General features: G+C 49.5%; 4 protein-coding genes and 1 long non-coding RNA gene across 5 annotated transcripts in view; 2 read left to right on the top strand and 3 right to left on the bottom strand.

The window, feature by feature from the left end:
* Neurl2 (neuralized E3 ubiquitin protein ligase 2) overlaps positions 1-1,042 on the top strand; it is a 2,783-nt gene extending 1,741 nt beyond the window's left edge. The window contains exon 2 of the mRNA XM_031372725.1: positions 799-1,042. Coding sequence (XP_031228585.1) covers positions 799-914 — 116 coding nt within the window. The 3' untranslated portion in view covers positions 915-1,042. The remainder of the gene's footprint in view (positions 1-798) is intronic.
* Positions 279-3,402, bottom strand: LOC116091380. The gene is made up of 2 exons (XR_004119019.1): positions 3,310-3,402; positions 279-898 (listed from the first exon to the last, which is right to left on the bottom strand). It is a non-coding gene; the product is annotated as an uncharacterized LOC116091380 (long non-coding RNA).
* A 56-nt stretch (positions 3,403-3,458) lies between these two features.
* Spata25 (spermatogenesis associated 25) lies at positions 3,459-4,618 on the top strand. The gene is made up of 2 exons (XM_031372724.1): positions 3,459-3,599; positions 3,972-4,618. Exons 1-2 carry the CDS (start codon positions 3,545-3,547, stop codon positions 4,589-4,591), a joined length of 675 nt encoding a protein of 224 aa, XP_031228584.1. The 5' UTR covers positions 3,459-3,544; the 3' UTR covers positions 4,592-4,618.
* A 551-nt stretch (positions 4,619-5,169) lies between these two features.
* The window catches only part of Zswim1 (zinc finger SWIM-type containing 1), a 22,669-nt gene continuing 11,075 nt past the window's right edge, over positions 5,170-16,763 (bottom strand). The window contains exons 2-3 of the mRNA XM_031372720.1: positions 8,969-9,404; positions 5,170-7,687 (exon numbers count right to left, since the gene is read on the bottom strand). Of these exons, the coding sequence (XP_031228580.1) occupies positions 6,170-7,534 (1,365 nt within the window). The 5' untranslated portion in view covers positions 7,535-7,687; positions 8,969-9,404 and the 3' untranslated portion in view covers positions 5,170-6,169. The remainder of the gene's footprint in view (positions 7,688-8,968; positions 9,405-16,763) is intronic.
* Positions 10,063-16,763, bottom strand: part of Zswim3 (zinc finger SWIM-type containing 3) — an 18,302-nt gene continuing 11,601 nt past the window's right edge. Inside the window, exon 2 of the mRNA XM_031372717.1 lies at positions 10,063-12,415. Within this exon, the coding sequence (XP_031228577.1) occupies positions 10,480-12,415 (1,936 nt within the window). The 3' untranslated portion in view covers positions 10,063-10,479. The remainder of the gene's footprint in view (positions 12,416-16,763) is intronic.

Below are 16,763 nucleotides of genomic sequence, written 5' to 3'. Positions count from 1 at the left end.
TCAGAAATCCGCCTGCCTCTGCCTCCCAAGCGCTGGGATTAAAGGCGTGCGCCACCATGCCCAGCCTAAAACCAATTTTAGACCGGAGGCTTCTTGAGAATTTTGTGCATTTATTCATTTTTGGTTTTCTGAGACCAATTCACTCTGGAGACGAGGCTGCTCTGGGACTCAGTAAGTAGCCTGGAGGCTTTGTACTTTTGACAGTCCTTTCTGCCTCAGCCTGCGGGGGGAGGGGTGTGCGGCGGGGTTGGGATTAGCCATGAGCCACTACATTCAGCTATGAGTTGAATGTTTTTTATTAGAAAAATGTTCTGAGATTTGGACATATGGGTTTTGAGCCATTACAAACTCCATATTGAGAACTTTGGTTTTTGTTTTGTTTTGGAGATAGGTTTTTTTTGAGTAGCCATGGCTCTCAGATGGACAGCTTTTACAATCAGAGGTCTGGCTCATTGTAGTTTGTAGCAAACCTTTCACCTACACCTCTGGTTATGCGTCATTAATTCGTTGAGCTGGAGCCTGCTATGTTACTGTGCTGTGGTCGCATAGGCAAAGCAGACAAAAAGCTGCCAAGTGAAGGGACGAGGGTTAGTTAGGCTGTGCTGTGATGGCAGTGGGTCTGATCAAAGTCCTCAAAGATATGTTGTGTCAGCTCTACAAGCAGCTCCACCAGGCAGGCTCAGCCTGAGAGTGGAAGGTAGTTCCCAAGTCGATCGCAAGTGGGAGCCAAGACGTAGATCCCAGCTCTAGTGTTACTTCCCCCAGACCAGTTTGCCTTTGACAGTCATCTCTCCACAGTGCCATCTCTGCAGACTCTCTGCCGACTAGTGATCCAGAAGAGCGTGGTACACAGGCTGGCCATCGATGGGCTCCACCTGCCCAAGGGGCTGAAGGACTTCTGCAAGTATGAATGAACGCCTGTCTGTGTCCACCAGAGCAAAGCTGAGGTGCACCCTACCCCCAGAGCGTTGGCTAGTCAGAAGCTGGCCACACAGCTCACAATCAGGGCCAGAAATAAATAAAGGAGAGAGTATTGGAGAGTCTCCTTGCCTCTGCAGCTTTGTGAGAGGCACTTGTGGAGCTACTAGGTCAGAGAAAGTATTTTAGAGCCCTTCTAGATCAGGGCTTCCTAGCGTGAGCACTCCTTGGAATTATCTGGGACACTTGAGACAGGCTCTCAATATGTAACCCTGGCTGGCATGTAACTCACAAAGATCTGCCTGTCTCTACCTCCTGAATGCTAGGATTGAAGTGTGTACCGCCTGCCCAGCTGCCAACTCTCGTTAGTTATCCTTTAGGACAAAGTTTAAGTTGCTCACACTGGCCTTGAACTTGCGGCCGTTCTGCCTCAGCTTCCCAGGCAGCTGGATTCCAGGCCTGTTTCATCCGGCCTGACCATAATGTCTTCAAGAAGTTAAAAAATATTGACACATAGGTCTGCCCCTGGGATTCTATTAGTTGATCTAAGATGGAGTAGGGTCCTAACATTATTGGAAGCCTCCTAGAGCCTGTGCTGGCCACCAGTGACCTGGACCAAACATGTCATTTTTCAGAGGCCAAGAGATGAGACTATATGCCACGGACCAGGGTTTCTCGCGGGGTCCCTGTTCCGCGGGACAAGGGATTCTGGCCAGGTGGGCACGGGATTTGGCTTTGACAAACAGACTACACACGGGTGGTGTAAAATCTGAGTGTATTTCTTTTAAAAATGACATGAGGCTTTTACAATCATAGCAAAAGAGAAATGAAAAATCTGGCAGCTCAACAGTTGAGGTACCTCTGAGGCTATCTGAAACACACTGGGTCTAAAGCAGCAGCTATCTCCTCTGAACTGGTGCTGCATCCCCCGGGCCCAAAGTGGCCTGGGCCCGGGGGACTGCGAGAGATACATGAATCTGAGTCCTAGCCCATCTAAGTTCTAGTGCTAGTCCTACATGTGAGTCCAAGTCTTTCTTCTTCCAGTCCTAGTGCTAGACTGAAGTCGCATAGGCAAAACGACCCCCACACACCCAGGTCAGCAGGGTCTGGTAGCTAGGTGTGAAGCAGGAGGAAGAGGGGTGGAGCCCTCCCTGTTGAGGTATTCTTATGCTAATTCTCTGGTTCTTGCTGGAGGCAGGCAGAGGAGAATCTTGACCTAACACTTTCAGCTAATGTCTTAGAGTGAGAGAAACCTTTCAATTACTCTCTAGTACTTAAAACATTAAACTAGGATAGTTGGAAACATTGGTGAAGGTCAGAAAGCAATGTCCGAATTTTCTCTTGCTAGCTGTAAGAAAATGATATCTTGGTGAGTTCCTAGCACACTAATACAAGGACATATCTGGGCCACCTCTGAGTTTGGGGTCCCAGGCGACAATGCGGAGGCAGGAGACTGACTTTCCTTGAAGTTTATGCCTCAGATACCGCCTTCAAGCAAAGTGTGCATGGCAACTATATTTGTCTAAGAACAAATAGCAAATGAATATTTATTTATTTGGTGATAGGGAACTCACTCTGTAGACCAGGCTGGCCTCAAACTTGAGATCCGTCTGTCTCTTGCCTCCCAAGCATGGCCATTAAAAATGTGAGAGCCACAATGCCTGGCTCCAGCAAATGACTTAAAAAATAACATCAAAACCAAACAACCAAACAAAACCTCCCCAAGGTCACCTGGACCCTGGTTTGCCCTAAGATTTGCTATAAAACGTAGGATGACCTTGCATTTCTGACCCTCCTGCCTGTATCACCTCAGTGCTGGGTTACAGGCCTGCGCCCCATGGTTGGCTTCTGTGGTAGGTAGCAAGTGATTTACTACCTTGACTCACAGCACAAGACACACAAAAGCACTGAACTCATTTCTCTGTGTCGGTGATCGCTAGCCTCCATGGACATCTCTCACCATCGAAACTCCCATTTTGCTGAGGAGGATACTGAGGCTACAAAACTGTCCAGGTAGAGTCAGGCGTGGCAGCACACACCTATATTCCTAACACCTAGAAAGCTGAGACAGGAAGATCAAGGGTTTGAGGCCAGCCACACAAAAGCAAACACAGGCTGGGCGTGGTGGCTCCTGATTTGTAATCCCAGCAAGCAGGAAGACAGGCCTGGATCAGGAAGTAGACCGTAGTAGGGTTTTCCTGACCAGCCTGGGCTAAGTAGTTTGATCCTATCTCAACAAACAGAACCAACCAATCAGACAAACCCTAGCACAACAGGAAGCAAAACAACACACACAGCAAGGATGTAGTTCTGAGGCAATGTTTGTTCCTCAGATTGCCAAAGCCCTGGGTTCTAGCCCCAGCACCAGAAGAAAGCAAGACAAAAACCCACCTGTCTAGGTGGATCCTGTCCAAGATGATGACAAAATCCTGGAACTTCTTGATCCCTGGGGCAGCCCCCCTTTAATCCCCTCCCATTGTGACATATATGTTCCATAATGAACAGGTTAGTATTGTGAGGTAGGTGCCGGGTGTAAAGGCAACTATGACGTGACACTATAGAAAACTGGGGACGAGGGCAGGAGGAATAGGGCTATTCCCTCACAAACAGCGACTCTGGGGCAGCCATGTCCTACTTCATGTCTCCACAAACTCACCTGGGTCTTCTGCCTTCTGGCCAAGGTGAGAGGGGTTCCTGGAACTGGGGGTGGGGGTGGGGCAACAGAGTTCCTCTCACAAAGTTTCTTCCTGGCCTTGGGGAGGTGGAACTTCTGCTGAAAGCTTTTGGGCTGACCCTGGAATCAATCCTCTTGAACAGATATCCAAAAAAGCCTCGCCAATTGCTAATTGCACACGCACTCACTTAAGACACTTCCCCATCACCTGCAGTATTGGGACTGGCAGGAGTTATGGAAATAAGTCATTGCTTACATTCCCAACCTCTGCCAGTCCTCTAGGGCTGGTTCTGATTGCCTCTGGCCCCAGGCCCTGCCCCTCAGGGCCTCTTCCTCCAGAGACCAAGAATAACATTCCATTTCATTCTTGTCTCTGCAGGTGGGGCTGCTTCTTCGGGTTCGTCCCTTGGCCTCTATAGTCCTGCAGAGCCAGTGGTGGTGGCACCTGGTGGATTAGGCCCACTGAGCCAGAAAGCTGAGCAGGTGGCACCTGCTGCCCAGGCCTGGGGCCCCACTTTGGCAGTGTCTGAAGCCAGGGGCTGCTCTGGGAGTGTTAGCTGGGAGACACCTCGGAGAAAGGAACACAACCGATACTGCCCCAAGTTGCCCCCCATGAGGCAGCTGGAGAGCTTGGGCTGGGCAGACCCCTGCTCCAGAAGCAGAGCTCCCTATCTGGGTGGCCCTAGCAGGCCCCGGCCTCTGCTGCTGTGTGGTCTGTCATCTGGGGTGCTGCCAATCTCCTCCGAGGCAGGGGGGAAGGAGACCAGCTCCCAACCTGACATCTGCATCCTAACCCTGGCTATGATGATCGCTGGCATACCTACCGTGCCTGTGCCAGGCCTTCGGGAAGAGGACTTGATCCGGGCGGCTCAAGCTTTCATGATGGCCCATCCCGAGCCAGAGGGAGCTGTGGAGGGGGTGCAGTGGGAGCAGGCACATGTCCACATGGCTTCTGGACAGATGCCTTTAGTGAGATCCAGGAGGGGCTCCTGCTTGTAGTCAGATGAAAGAGCATGAGATACAGAGGGCGGCCTCTCCGTATGGTTTTTGGGCAGATGACATTGGGAATGGCTCTGGCAGGGATGGGAAGAGGGTGTGGGTACTGAGCCACCCTGACAAATTGCACTGCTTTGTTAGGGGCACCCTGCAGGAAGCTCTTCACACCACCAAAGATCTGAGCGGATCAGGTCAAGGTACCTAAGTAGGAAGCCCTGCTGGGAGAGTAGAGAAAATTTTCTTGTCTAAAGTCCTAGACAATCTGGATTTTCCTCTTGCCTTGTGTCCCAGCTTGGTGAAGGGAGATGGGACTGTAGGCAAATGATGGAAAATGAACACTTGGCTGAGCAAACAGAAACCCAGTCGTCTTTACTCCAACCAACCCCGTGAGGATGCCCATTCGACAGAGAAGCTGAAGCTTAGAGAACATTTTCTTGGAGTCTCACTGGTAGTAGAGGCAGAATGAGGCCTGAAAACTATGGCAGGTAAATCAAGAACAGAGTCAGTACTCACAGGGAGCACCGAGGTGCCAAGTCTCTAACGACACAAAAGGACCACGCATAAACCAGAGGAGACAAGTGTGGGGACTCAACATTCACTTTATTGATTCCAGGGTGGGACAGGAAAACTGGGAAGCTTGGCAGCCCCACCAAAGTAGCCTCGGCCTTTGTGGGAAGGGGCCAGGGCTAGTGTCAGGTGAATCACATGACTGAGCAGGCATTACCAACACAGAACCTTCAGTGGGCCAGTGTCAGGTGAATCACATGACTGAGCAGGCATTACCAACATAGAACCTTCAGTGGGCCAGTGTCAGGTGAATCATATAACTGACAAATTACTAACACAGAACCTTCAGTAGGCCAGTGTCAGGTGAATCACATGACTGAGCAGGCATTACCAACATAGAACCTTCAGTGGGCCAGTGTCTGAATCATATAACTGACAAATTACTAACACAGAACCTTCAGTAGGCCAGTGTCAGGTGAATCACATGACTGCGAAGTTACCAACACAGAACCTTCAGTCTCATCACCTGCACTATTTCTCTTAAAGAATCACCTGCTTCCAGAAATTTCTTAAACTACAAATCATTTTTCCTTATGAAAAGTTGTCAAAGCTGAAGCTAGAATGCACAGCAGAGACTGTATTTGGCCATCAAAGCCTATGATCTTTACTACTGAGCCCTTAACAGAAAAAGAGTTCCTGATTTCTGCTCTATGGAGCCTGACACATGCTCGCCAAGAGGCTGGAGCAGAGCAGATGCCTTCTGAAGGAAGCGCGGTGCGTGTCGAGGGGAGGGTGTGAATGTTCATACGTGCGTGAACATTTCAGAGCACAGATATAATCAGAAGTTGGGCCTACTGACACAGGCTATAATCCCACTCACTCAGAGGTTAGTTAGGAGGCTCACAAGTTCAAAGCCAGCCTGTCTACAGAGTGAGTTCCGGGGTAGCCTGAGCAACCTAGCAAGAGGCTATCTCAGAATAAGACCAAAAAAAAAAAAAAAGAGGCAGTAACAGAGGCTGCCTTGTACTCGTACTCCTCTGGGCTCAGTTCCTAGGACCGGGTGTGTGCATGTGGTTAAAGCTGCACCTGCTCGTAAGGGCCAATCCAGCTGTCGGCTAGCTCCCGAAGGGTACTGTATCGACGCTCGAACTCCTCCTCGCTGCAGTGCTGTAGGAGCCGACCCACGTCCTCAGTGAGCAGAGTCACAGCCAGGTGCTTATCCAGGCTGGCACTCCACTTGCTGCCTAGGATACTGTCTAGACTGGTGGCACAGCCCGAGGTCCACTGAGCCTGCAGCATGTCGGGCTGGAGCACCTGCTGGCGGGCACTGAGCATGGCTAGGATGTGGCGGCAGGGCAGGTGGAAGGCTTGGTTGAAGTAGCAGCTGCAGCTGGCGGGGGCCTGGGGCTGGACATTGTGCGTGTCCTCTAGAATCTGGATGCTCATTCTTTCTGAGCCAGAGCCAATGAGGTGCATGGATTTCTGGACTACGGCGAGCTCACCTAGGCAGAGCTGGGCAGCTGGCCCTGTGCAGATGGCATTGAGGGAGTGCTGGATGCGGGCTTCCACCCACTGCTCGGTGTTGGGGTTTCCAGGGCTAGCCTCTGAAGGAGTGTGACTGTCCTGGGGCCTGTCAGGACTCTCGGCCAGGCTTAGGCTTGCTTTGTCTGAAGGGTTCTGCTGCATGTATCGGAACACAGATGCCATGCCTTGTTTCTCAAGTGGGGTGGTGCCAAAACACTGGCTGAGGATGTGGGCTGTGACCTCCAGACTCTGGAAGTAGCGGTTGCTCTGGGCTCGGCTTCTCCAGCGGTGGGCCAGCCAGATGCGGTCATTGAGCAGCCAGTGTGAGTGGAGCTCAGGCAGCCTGCTGGAGGGGATGCAGTTATTCAGGAGTGTGTACAGCTTCCTCAGGTTGCCAGCTGTGGCTGAGCACATTGTACTCTGCAGGGAGGACAGAAGCAGCCTTTGCAGAGGCTGCTCCAGGGACAGCTGATAGAATTTACCCTGGAGGAACTTACAGATGTGGAAGGCAGAGAGCAAGACCTCAGCGGTGGGGAACTCCATAGTCAGGGTGGGCAGCAGGAGGAAGTGGGGATCCACCAGGATGGTACTGACTCTCTCCCATGCTGGGTTAAACTTTTTGAACACCTGGAACATCTGGGCCAGGCCTCTGGCATCTTCATTGGTAGGGATGGCAAAGTACACAGCTCGGGCAAGAGGACCCTCAACCTGGACCCGGGGTCCATCTACCAGGAAGGTGTATAACACCTTGCCTCTTGGGTTATAGGTCCGGTGTATAAATAAGACCTCAGGGAAGTGAGAAAAGAGGTCTTGCATGAAGCAGCTTTGGTAGTTGAAGGCATCTAGCTGAGGAGTCTTGTTAACCTGGTGTGGCATAGATGGGCTAGAGTCCTTAATAAGTAGGCCATTCAGCATTGTGAGGGCCGTGGAGTGTTGGCAAGTGTCTAAGGCCCAGGCGAGGATCCCTCCTCTGCAGGATCGCCCTCAGGGAAGCATCACGTTTCTCAGGTGCCACGTAATTTGATGCTTGAAGCTAGACTGTAGTTTTAGGGACGGTTTTGGATGGGCCTAGGGAAATGAACAGACACTTTTATCAAACACCCAATATATTTCCTAGGGGCAGATAGATAACAAGCACGTAAGGACACATTGGATGATTTAAAAGAACACAAAAATGAGAAAGAGGCCAGAGAGTGAGTGTGCTGGTGAAGGCAGGGTATAGCCAGCAGGAAGCTGGATATGAGATATCAACAAGCTAGCCATAGAAACATGGCTCCCAGGGCTAACTAAGAAAGGGCAGGAAGTCACATACAGTGGTGTACATTCATGATCCAAGCTACCCAGCATGCTGAGGCAGAAGGATCACCAGGCCCTGGATTAGCTTAAGACCAGCACAGGCAATTTAGAGAACCTGTCTCAAACGAAACAAAACAAAAAACCCCAAAATACCCAACAACAAAATCCTTAACAATAACCACATACAACACACTCATACATACTAAAATCCCAAACAAAAGGACTGGGGAGTTGGGTGTGGCACCAGCACCTATAATCCCAGCACCTGGGAGGTGGGCCAGCGGGGTCAGTTCAAGGCCATTTTAGATTATAGGAGATCATAGTTCATTCGAAGTATAGAGGATTGAAAACATGGCAATGCCTTTAATCCCAGCACTTGAGAGGCAGAGGCAGGCCGATCTCTGTGAGTTCTAGGCCAGCCTGGGGCTGTTACACAGAGTAACCCTCTGTCTTAAAAAACACAACAAAACCCCATGACATGTGGCCCTCCTTCTACAGAAGGAATCTGCTGTGTAGCTCTGACTTGTCCACAAATCACAGCAATGCTCTCACCTCAGCTTCCAAGTCCTGGGATTCAGGCATGTGTCACCTCATTTAATTCTTTTTTAAAATATCATTTTAAATATTTGTATGGCCTTTCTGTTCACAAATTATAATTCTTGCCAACTCTTTCTTTGGTCTTGGTATATACCAGGAAAAAAAAACGCTCAAAACTTTCTGTGAAATTTGTGCAAGCCAAGTAGCCTTCTCCGAAACTCAATTCCTTTCACTTTAAGGGGGCTAGCATGTGTGTGTAGCTTCTCCTGCGCCTACATAGATCCTTGACTGGATGTAACGCTTTATGCAAATGTTTCCCTTTTGGCTCCATTTACCGTCCCCATTTCGCAGATGAAAGACTCAGGTTCAAAGACACATGAGACTGAGGTACAAAAACATAGGCTATCTGTCCACCATTACGACAGCTGGAAGCCGAGTCTTTGGCTCCACACCCTGATGGCATCCTAGAGAATCCCAAAATATGGACCAGGGAGGGAAGGCGGCCTCGGACCTCACCTGAGCCCGGGTGGGGGACGCGGAAGGCTGAGGTTCGTGTTCAAGCCCAGCGGAGCCGAAATCCGCCTTCCATTGGTGGAAGCTGCATGCACTAGTCGCAGAGACCCGGCTTCACGCCTCCACGGCAGAGACCGTTCACGCACGAGCAGACGAGGCAGCCATTTTTCCTCACTGGGCCCGCCTCCGACTGACTGACGTCCAGCCTCGCCAATCACCACGCCAAGCTTCTCAATGACTCAGACCAAAGGAGCTCGCTGTGGAGCTCGGGAGCTACGGACCAATCCTGGACTGGCAGCTCCAGGACGGGGCTGTTGCCAGGGTTACAGGGGGCTCGGCCAGAAATCACCAATGAGAGCTTGTGGAAGGATCTTCACGCCGGAACCGGCCGCCCGAAGGGCGAAGCCTCCTACGGTCTAGGGGGCTGGAAAGGCGGCACCTTTTAAAGGCCAAAATAAAATAAAAAAGAACAGTGTTTTATACGGACACCTTTGGTTTGTCGGGTATCGAGCTGTCAAGCTCCGAAGATACAGAATGGTGGGAAAAGGTGCAAATGTTATCCTGCATTCTTTGCCTTGTGGAGAAACTGAGGCCTGTAATTCCGGTTATTCAGGGTCTGAGATAGGATCAAGAGTTTGAAGCTAGCTCAGGCAACCTAGTAAGACCAAGTCTTCAACAGCTGGGGGTGATGTCACACGTATTTAATCGTAGCACTGAGGAAGCAGAAGCCAGCCTGGTCTACATCAAGTTCCAGGTTAGGCCTCTCTCGAAAATAAAATTAAACGATTTAAATTAGGAGTTTGCCCAAAGCGTTCTAGCAAGTGGCTCGCAGTAAAATCTAGGATTCAGGTCGTCTCCCCTCCTGGCCCACTGGTCCCTTTCCTGAACGGAATGATTCTTTCTACAACATAGACAACTTAACGTCTACGTTGCAGGCTTAGTTGGTAGGAAGAAAACAGTAAGTGTTGCTACATTACTAAGCCTCTGAATGTCAAGCCCCGTACCCCATTAGATAATATTCAAGTTTCCTTTAAAATGAGAATATTTGAGGGTGCTAGCCTAGGCTACATGAGGCCCTGTCTCAAAAAACACAAAAGTGAAACAAAAACAAAAAACAACTTTATTAGTGTGAATAAAAATACATAACAAGTATTTTCTAAAGAGCAGCAACAGTCGACAATCAAGGGCTCCCCTCCTCCCCTCGTTTCCACGCCCGTATTGTTTCTCCTAGCCTGGGCAAGGGTTCTCTCTGTAGGCTGGGAAGGAAGGAGCATGGCCTTTCCGTGTGGAGTAACTTTGGCTTTGAACAATGAATGAGGTGACTACAGAACGGCAAAGGCAGAGCTGAAATGGGGCAGGTCAAAGGGTTGTCACAGTGGCGCCCCTCCCCAGTTTTAAGATCTTCTTAGCCCTTACCCAGGAAGACACTGAGAAAAACACTGACCTACAGCCTGACCCGCCACTCTCCACTGGCCCAAGGCGGTTTGGAGATGAAATTCACTAGTTCAAATACTTTAATCATGAACCATGGCTTCAGCAAGCGGGGGGCTGTCTTCCTCCTCCAGCTTTCCCCAGAGGAAAGGGAGGCAGCCCACATCTCTGAAGTCAACTGGCTGCTGACTGGACTCAGGCAGCTGAGAGGGGTCCGCCCAGATGTCCACGATCTTGCGCAGAGTGGAGCAGCGCTCCTCCAGCTCCGGCCCCTCCGTCTGCATCAGCAGGTTTGCCAGCTCCCTGCTTAGGTCCCGAATCCTGTGGTTCTGAGCTTGCCCTTCAGGCTGCTCTGTGTTTGGGGTCACCCCGCGGTCTCGCAGCTCCCCACTGGGGGTAAGGAGGTGCTGGTACCTCTTCTGCCACCGGCAGCACACCATGGCTTCCCCTACTGGCTGCTGGCTGGTATGCAACAGAGCCAAAATGTGGCGGCACGGCAGATGGTAGCACTGTTGAAAGGAGCAGCTGCAGCTACAGCCGTCCTTGCTCACCTGGTGTGAGTTCTCTAGCAGCTGAACAGCTACTGAGGAGCCAGCCTCGTCTACCAGGTGGGTGGAATTCTGCACCACCTCCCACTCCTTATGACACAGCTTGTAGGCTAGTTCAGAGCCACTCTGGTGCAAGATGTCCAGCATACCAGCCTTGGAGGGCTGATCCTGGGGCGGTGACAACTGAGACTGGGCTGAGTCTGGCTTTGGCTCTTCCACCTCTTCCACAGGGAGCCTGGTGTCGCCCCCTTCACAAATTCTAAAAGGCTTCTTGGGCCTTGGAGGCGTGCTTGGGAACCGAGTTCTCCTTAACTTGGGAGAATGTGTGGGCAAGCTCTTCAGACCTTTGGTATTAAAGAAATCTATGTAATCCACAAAGTGGAGGATGCAGTCCAGCAGAGACCGCTGCTCCCGGAAGAGGCCCGATACCTTGCTCGTGACTACATCCAGGCTGTCCATGTAGGTGCTACATGCATGCAGGCCCTTCCTCACATGCATATACCACAGCAGTTCACAGGAGAACCAATGGGTCTGGAGGAAACTGAAGAGCTCCTCATCTAGGAGGACTTGGGACATCTCACAGAGACTCTTTAGGCTTGCATCAGAAGAGACAAACACAGCTTCCCGCAGAGCTTCCTTCATGAGCCTTCTAAAAGATGCATTTACTGAACTCTGGTGTAACTTCTTCTCCAAGAGACGCGTTGTATGGTAGATAGAGAGGAGGGTGCGGGCAGTGGGGAAGATCTCCTGTAAAATAGCTCGGTGAGGGAATGAAGGGTCCACAAAAACCATCTTGACCTTGGGCCAATCAGAGTTGAACTCTGTAAAGATATGGAGCATCTTGGCCACAGAAGGAGCCGTCTCAGCCTTGAGCACAGCGAAGTGCACCACACGACTCTCTCGCTCCTTGTTCTCCACCAAGAAAGCATACAGAATATGGCCCTGGCTGTTTTCCACCCGGTGCAGCAAGAGAGTCTCTGGGAATCGGGTGAACAGGTCACTCATCCTGCTGCTCTGGAAGCTGAGCCGGTCTAGGTCTTGGCTGGTACCCACACTGAAGGAGGCCATTGAGCCCTCATCCATGGTAAGGAAGTTCTTCATCACTTTTGCTATCTTGGCCATATCAGAAGGACTGATGCCCTCCTGCTCTGGATTTGAGGGCTTATGTATCTTATCTAGGCAAAAAGATGGCTCTACTGAGGGCTGCTTTGCTGGGTCAAGGTCTTTCTTGATGCTGAGCTGCACCGGCTGAAGTTTGTGCAGACATACTGCCTTCTGAGGCTTGCTAGTAGGGACTCCTTCAGCAGCACTAGAATCAGCATGTATGTGCTGCGTATTCAGCTCACTGATAAACAGTCTATCTAGTGTCTCGTTGTACTGCAGGAGCAGGTACGCTGGACACCTGTCCACCTTCCGTGTTTTCTTCCTGTTTGATTGCGTCCGAATACAGACAAATTTCACCTGCACATATCTAGGGAAGGTAGAGGTGACAATGAGAAAGGTGCTGGTTGCCCCTCTCGTAAGATAAGACCTGGTAGCCATTTATATTAACCAGTACATTTCCTAGAGACCACAAAGTGAGGAAGAAGAATGCGCAGTAGCTCTGCAGTCACAACACTTTCGACTCCCTCCTTCAAGACTGTCCCTATTACAACACCCCTTAGTTTCTTCCACATAGTTCTAAGGCCAGCTTACCTATTTGTTTGTATTTGTGTTGGTTCTTTTTATTAATATTTTTTAGCTTGGGGACTGGCATGGAACTCATGACGTAGTCCCAGTTGGCCTTGAACTTGCCACAGCCTTGCTGGCTCAGCCTCCCATAAGCTGGGGTTACAGAAGTAAGCTATTCACTATACCTGGCCTAAAGGCTCAATTCCTGTTATTCTGTCTGTTGCCATTCGTGGCTGCCAACAACAACCCACTCTGACACAGGTTGTAAGGGGAAGCTGACAAGAGCAGTGGAGGGCTCAGCTAGTTTCTGCTTGCTTCGCCAATCCTAACTGTGCTGTATCTACTCCAAGCACCAGGGAAGCCATGGCAAGAGGATCTAAGCTCCAGGATGACTCTAGGGCTCTGCAGCAAGGCCTTTCCTCAAAAAACCCAAAGTCCTTTTCATTCATTTGTACACTACTGCCTTATTCTCCACAACACCATTCTGAGGGCCAGGCCTGCCCACTTCAGGGGTTAGCATGTGCCTGGGCTTATTTGTAGGAGAGAGTATTTCTGATTGTTCCTGTAAAGAGAAATGTCTACATCCTGAGGTGTCTATGTTTCGGTCTGTGATGGAGAGCGTGACCATCTAAGAAGGTCTCACCCTGTAGCTTCAGCACTCTGACTGGAGAGGGGCGAGTCCAAGGGGATAGTCACCAAATTATCTGCTCTCTCTCTTCTCTTATTCCATTCGACTCCTGGGCCTGAGGGTTCTTCCTTCTCATAGCCTTTATGAATGACCCTAAGATATAGTATTCTGGAATCTGATTTACTGTATTCAATTAACAGGTCTTATAGACCTATAGATATCAATACAAGTAGAGGTGAAATGGGGAACACTTTAGGCCAAGTTGAGTTTTTAAATCCTGGCTGCCTTATACCTCTGTGGATATAGTATGCCTATTATAAAACGGGACAAGCTCATTAGGGTTATCATAAGACTAAATGAACCACAGCTAAAACATCTAGCCCAGAGCCTGCCTTGGGCTTTGTTTATGTTAGAGCTAAAGCCAGCTGCTTTTGCAGTTCCCATGCCCAGCAACATTTAGTGGGGATGTCCCAAGTGCCAAGACTAAATCACTCTTCATTGTGTTCCTAGGACCTGACACAATGTAGCTCCTTTAGAGGATGCTTATCAAAGATATAGTGGCTGAATGAGTCACGGGCCACCAGTGGGTGTAATGGGTCACACCCCAGCCTCCTCAGGGAGTAGCCCAGCTGAAAAACCAAGGAGAGAGGAAAAGAAATCTCAGCCTCTAGCTTGACAGGCAGCCTGGGAGCTCCGCCTACTCTTTTCTAAACACTCATCCAGCTGGTCCAGTTTGCCCACCCTGTGGGGCAAGTTTAGGAAAACAGGATATGTCAGTCTTATGATAACAGGGTGGTGGAGCCTGGGGCTGAGAACATCTGTGTCTGTTATGAGCACAGTGCAGAGTGGTGCCATCTCTAGTTTTGGTGAGGAAGGGCTTGGAGCAGTCCAGGCCAGCACGTGAGGACCAAAGAATCTTAATCTCCACCCTTCTCCACCTTCTTGTGTCTTAGAACAATGGACTGCCCAAGGCTTCCTGTAAAGTGTCTTCTGGCAGTGGCTTATGTTTGTACCTTTGTTTCAATGACTCTCCCACTCTTCATCTCAGAGTATATTCACCATTCAGGATACTCGGAGCCATCATCTTTTCTAGAAAGCCAGGTCCTACCCTTCCTGTTAGCTCAACATCTTAGCCCAACTCTGGTCATCTGATTATACTGGCATGCTGTGTATTTGGTGACAGTTTCGGGGAACCACTGCCAACTACAAAGCTCTTTTTCCTATTCCTGACTCTACTACCCAGCCAATTGGAGTCTTGGACATTCTTTGAATTCTTCCTTCTCATTCTTCATCCAGTTTCCCTCCTTTCCTTGCTTCTATTTTTTGGGGGTGGGGAACAGGACCTCACTTCATGGCCATCTTCCTGCCTTTGCCTACCAAGTGCTGGGATTCCAGGCACGGCCGCCCTGCCCAGCATCTTTCTCCCTTCCCTTCTTTCCCACCATGCTAGGGATCAAACCTAGGACACAGCGAGGCTGCTATTCTGCCACTGGCCTGACTCCAGCTTGTATCTACTATGTGCACAAGTCTTTAGATGTTGCCCCACCATCACTACATGCATGGAAGATCCTGATATTTCAGTTCACACTAGCAAGAATTCCAGTTTGTCCTCTCATTTTACAGAGGAAGATGGCTACAAGGAGGCTCTATATGGAGTATGAGAATCTAGGATTTACTCTTCCAGCAAATACCAGCACATTTGAGGTTTGAATCACGTGTGCTTGTCTATAGTCTAACTAGTTCGCCATTATTCTGCCCGTTTTCCTTAAAAAATATTTCTGTCTCTTAGTTCCTAATCCTCATTTGACCTTTACCACATCGGTTAGATTCAACAACCCCCTTACAGATCTCTAATCAAGAGCTGGAGATGAGCCGAGCAGTGGTGGTGCATGCGTTTAATCCCAGCACTTGGAAGGCAGAGGTAGGTGGATTTCTGAGTTTGAGGACAGCCTGGGCTACAGAGCGAGTTCCAGGACAGCCAGGGCTACAGAGAAACCCTGTCTCGAAAAACCAAAGAGCTGGAGATGGCTCATCATCAAGTAATGGTTTTGAGAAGAGACTTCACAAAGTTGTCCTCTGAGCTATATATATGCATGCCCTACTGTCTACACATACTGAAGCACACCTCCCTAAAATCTAATGGAGTGAAGGTAGGCATGGAGGCTTAGACCTGTGATCCCAGCACTTGGGAAACTGAAGCAGAAAGACTAATACGCTTGACACCAGCCTGGGCTACATAGGGAATTGTGGGTTAGTCTAGATTAGAAAGCAAGACCCTGTCTCAAAAACAAACAAAAATAGTGAGTGGCTGTAGCTCAGTGGTAGAACCCTCTTTACCTTGATTGTATGAAGCCCAAGGTTTAATCCCCAATACAACCAAAAACACGAAACAAAAACAATTTGTGCTTGTTCTGAAAATATACATTTCCCTTATCACTAACAGATGCACTATAATGACTATATGTATAGTGTATGGTAGTGGTTATGTGCAGGGTGTATGTAAGTACTATGCTACTTTATATAAGAGGTTTGAGCATCCAATGATTTTTGATGTGTGAGGGGCATCTTGGAGCCTATTCACCTCCTGACACAGAGGGAACAATCATAATTTCATCTAATTCAAGCCTGTTGCTTGTTAACTCAACATCCTCCAGTCTCCCTGCCAAAAAAAGAGCCAGTTGTGTGTGTGTGTTTCTAGACAGGGTTTCTCTGTATAGCCCTGGCTCTCCTGGAACTCGCTGTGTAGACCAGGCTGTCCTCGAACTCAGAAATCCGCCTGCCTCTGCCTCCCAAGTGCTGGGATTAAAGGCATGCGCCACCACTGTCTGGCAAAAAAAGAGCCAGTTTTATCCATGTTGCTGGTCCTCCCCAACACACCTACTTGCTTAGAGCAGCAACAGTCAATTAAGCCAATGAAGGTAATGTGAGGACTAGGCAAGGACACTTGTCCAATTATGGAGAGAGAGCTACAACAGGAAACCTAGGAAGGAAGGTTCCTCTTTTGGACGTGACTTCTGCGTGTGCCATGTGGGGGAGGCTTGAGGACACAGAACTGAAGGATGCAAGGAGCCCAACAGAGACCAGAGACACCATCCATCACATCTGGAGGCACACTCTGAGCTACGGAGTGCCATAAGCAATTTAAGTTAGTTGTTAGTTAACTGAGGACTAAAAGATCCAATAAACTGGGTGTAGTAGTTCATGACTATTTCTAGCACTCAAGGGGCTAAAACAGGAGAACTGTCATGAATTCAGGGCCAATTTGGGCTGTGTAGTATATAAAATAAAGAAACAGTCCAATTCTCCTCTCTCAACACACACACAAAACAAAAAACTACTGTAGAAATATTTTATAGAAGTAATAGGAAAAAAAGATCTGAATAAAAGTTTACCTTAAAAAATTCAAAAAAGCAGGGCAGTGGTCGTGCACACCTTTAATCCCAGTGCTTGGAAGGCAGAAGCAGGCAGATTTCTGAGTTCGAGGCCAGCCTGGCCTACAGAGTGAGTTCCAGGACAGCCA

The sequence above is a fragment of the Mastomys coucha genome, unplaced genomic scaffold, assembly GCF_008632895.1.
Source record: "Mastomys coucha isolate ucsf_1 unplaced genomic scaffold, UCSF_Mcou_1 pScaffold15, whole genome shotgun sequence".
Classification (NCBI taxonomy): domain Eukaryota; kingdom Metazoa; phylum Chordata; class Mammalia; order Rodentia; family Muridae; genus Mastomys; species Mastomys coucha.
Note: the sequence above shows the minus strand (reverse complement) of the source record. Positions and strands in the feature narration are given on the sequence as shown.

What these genes read in the sequence shown, in the direction of transcription:
- Spata25 (XM_031372724.1), top strand. Translation starts at nt 3,545, where the DNA reads ATGTCCTACTTCATGTCTCCACAAACTCACCTGGGTCTTCTGCCTTCT. An exon ending in TCTTCTGCCTTCTGGCCAAG is followed by an intron (nt 3,600 to 3,971) that starts GTGAGAGGGGTT and finishes TTGTCTCTGCAG; the next exon opens with GTGGGGCTGCTTCTTCGGGT.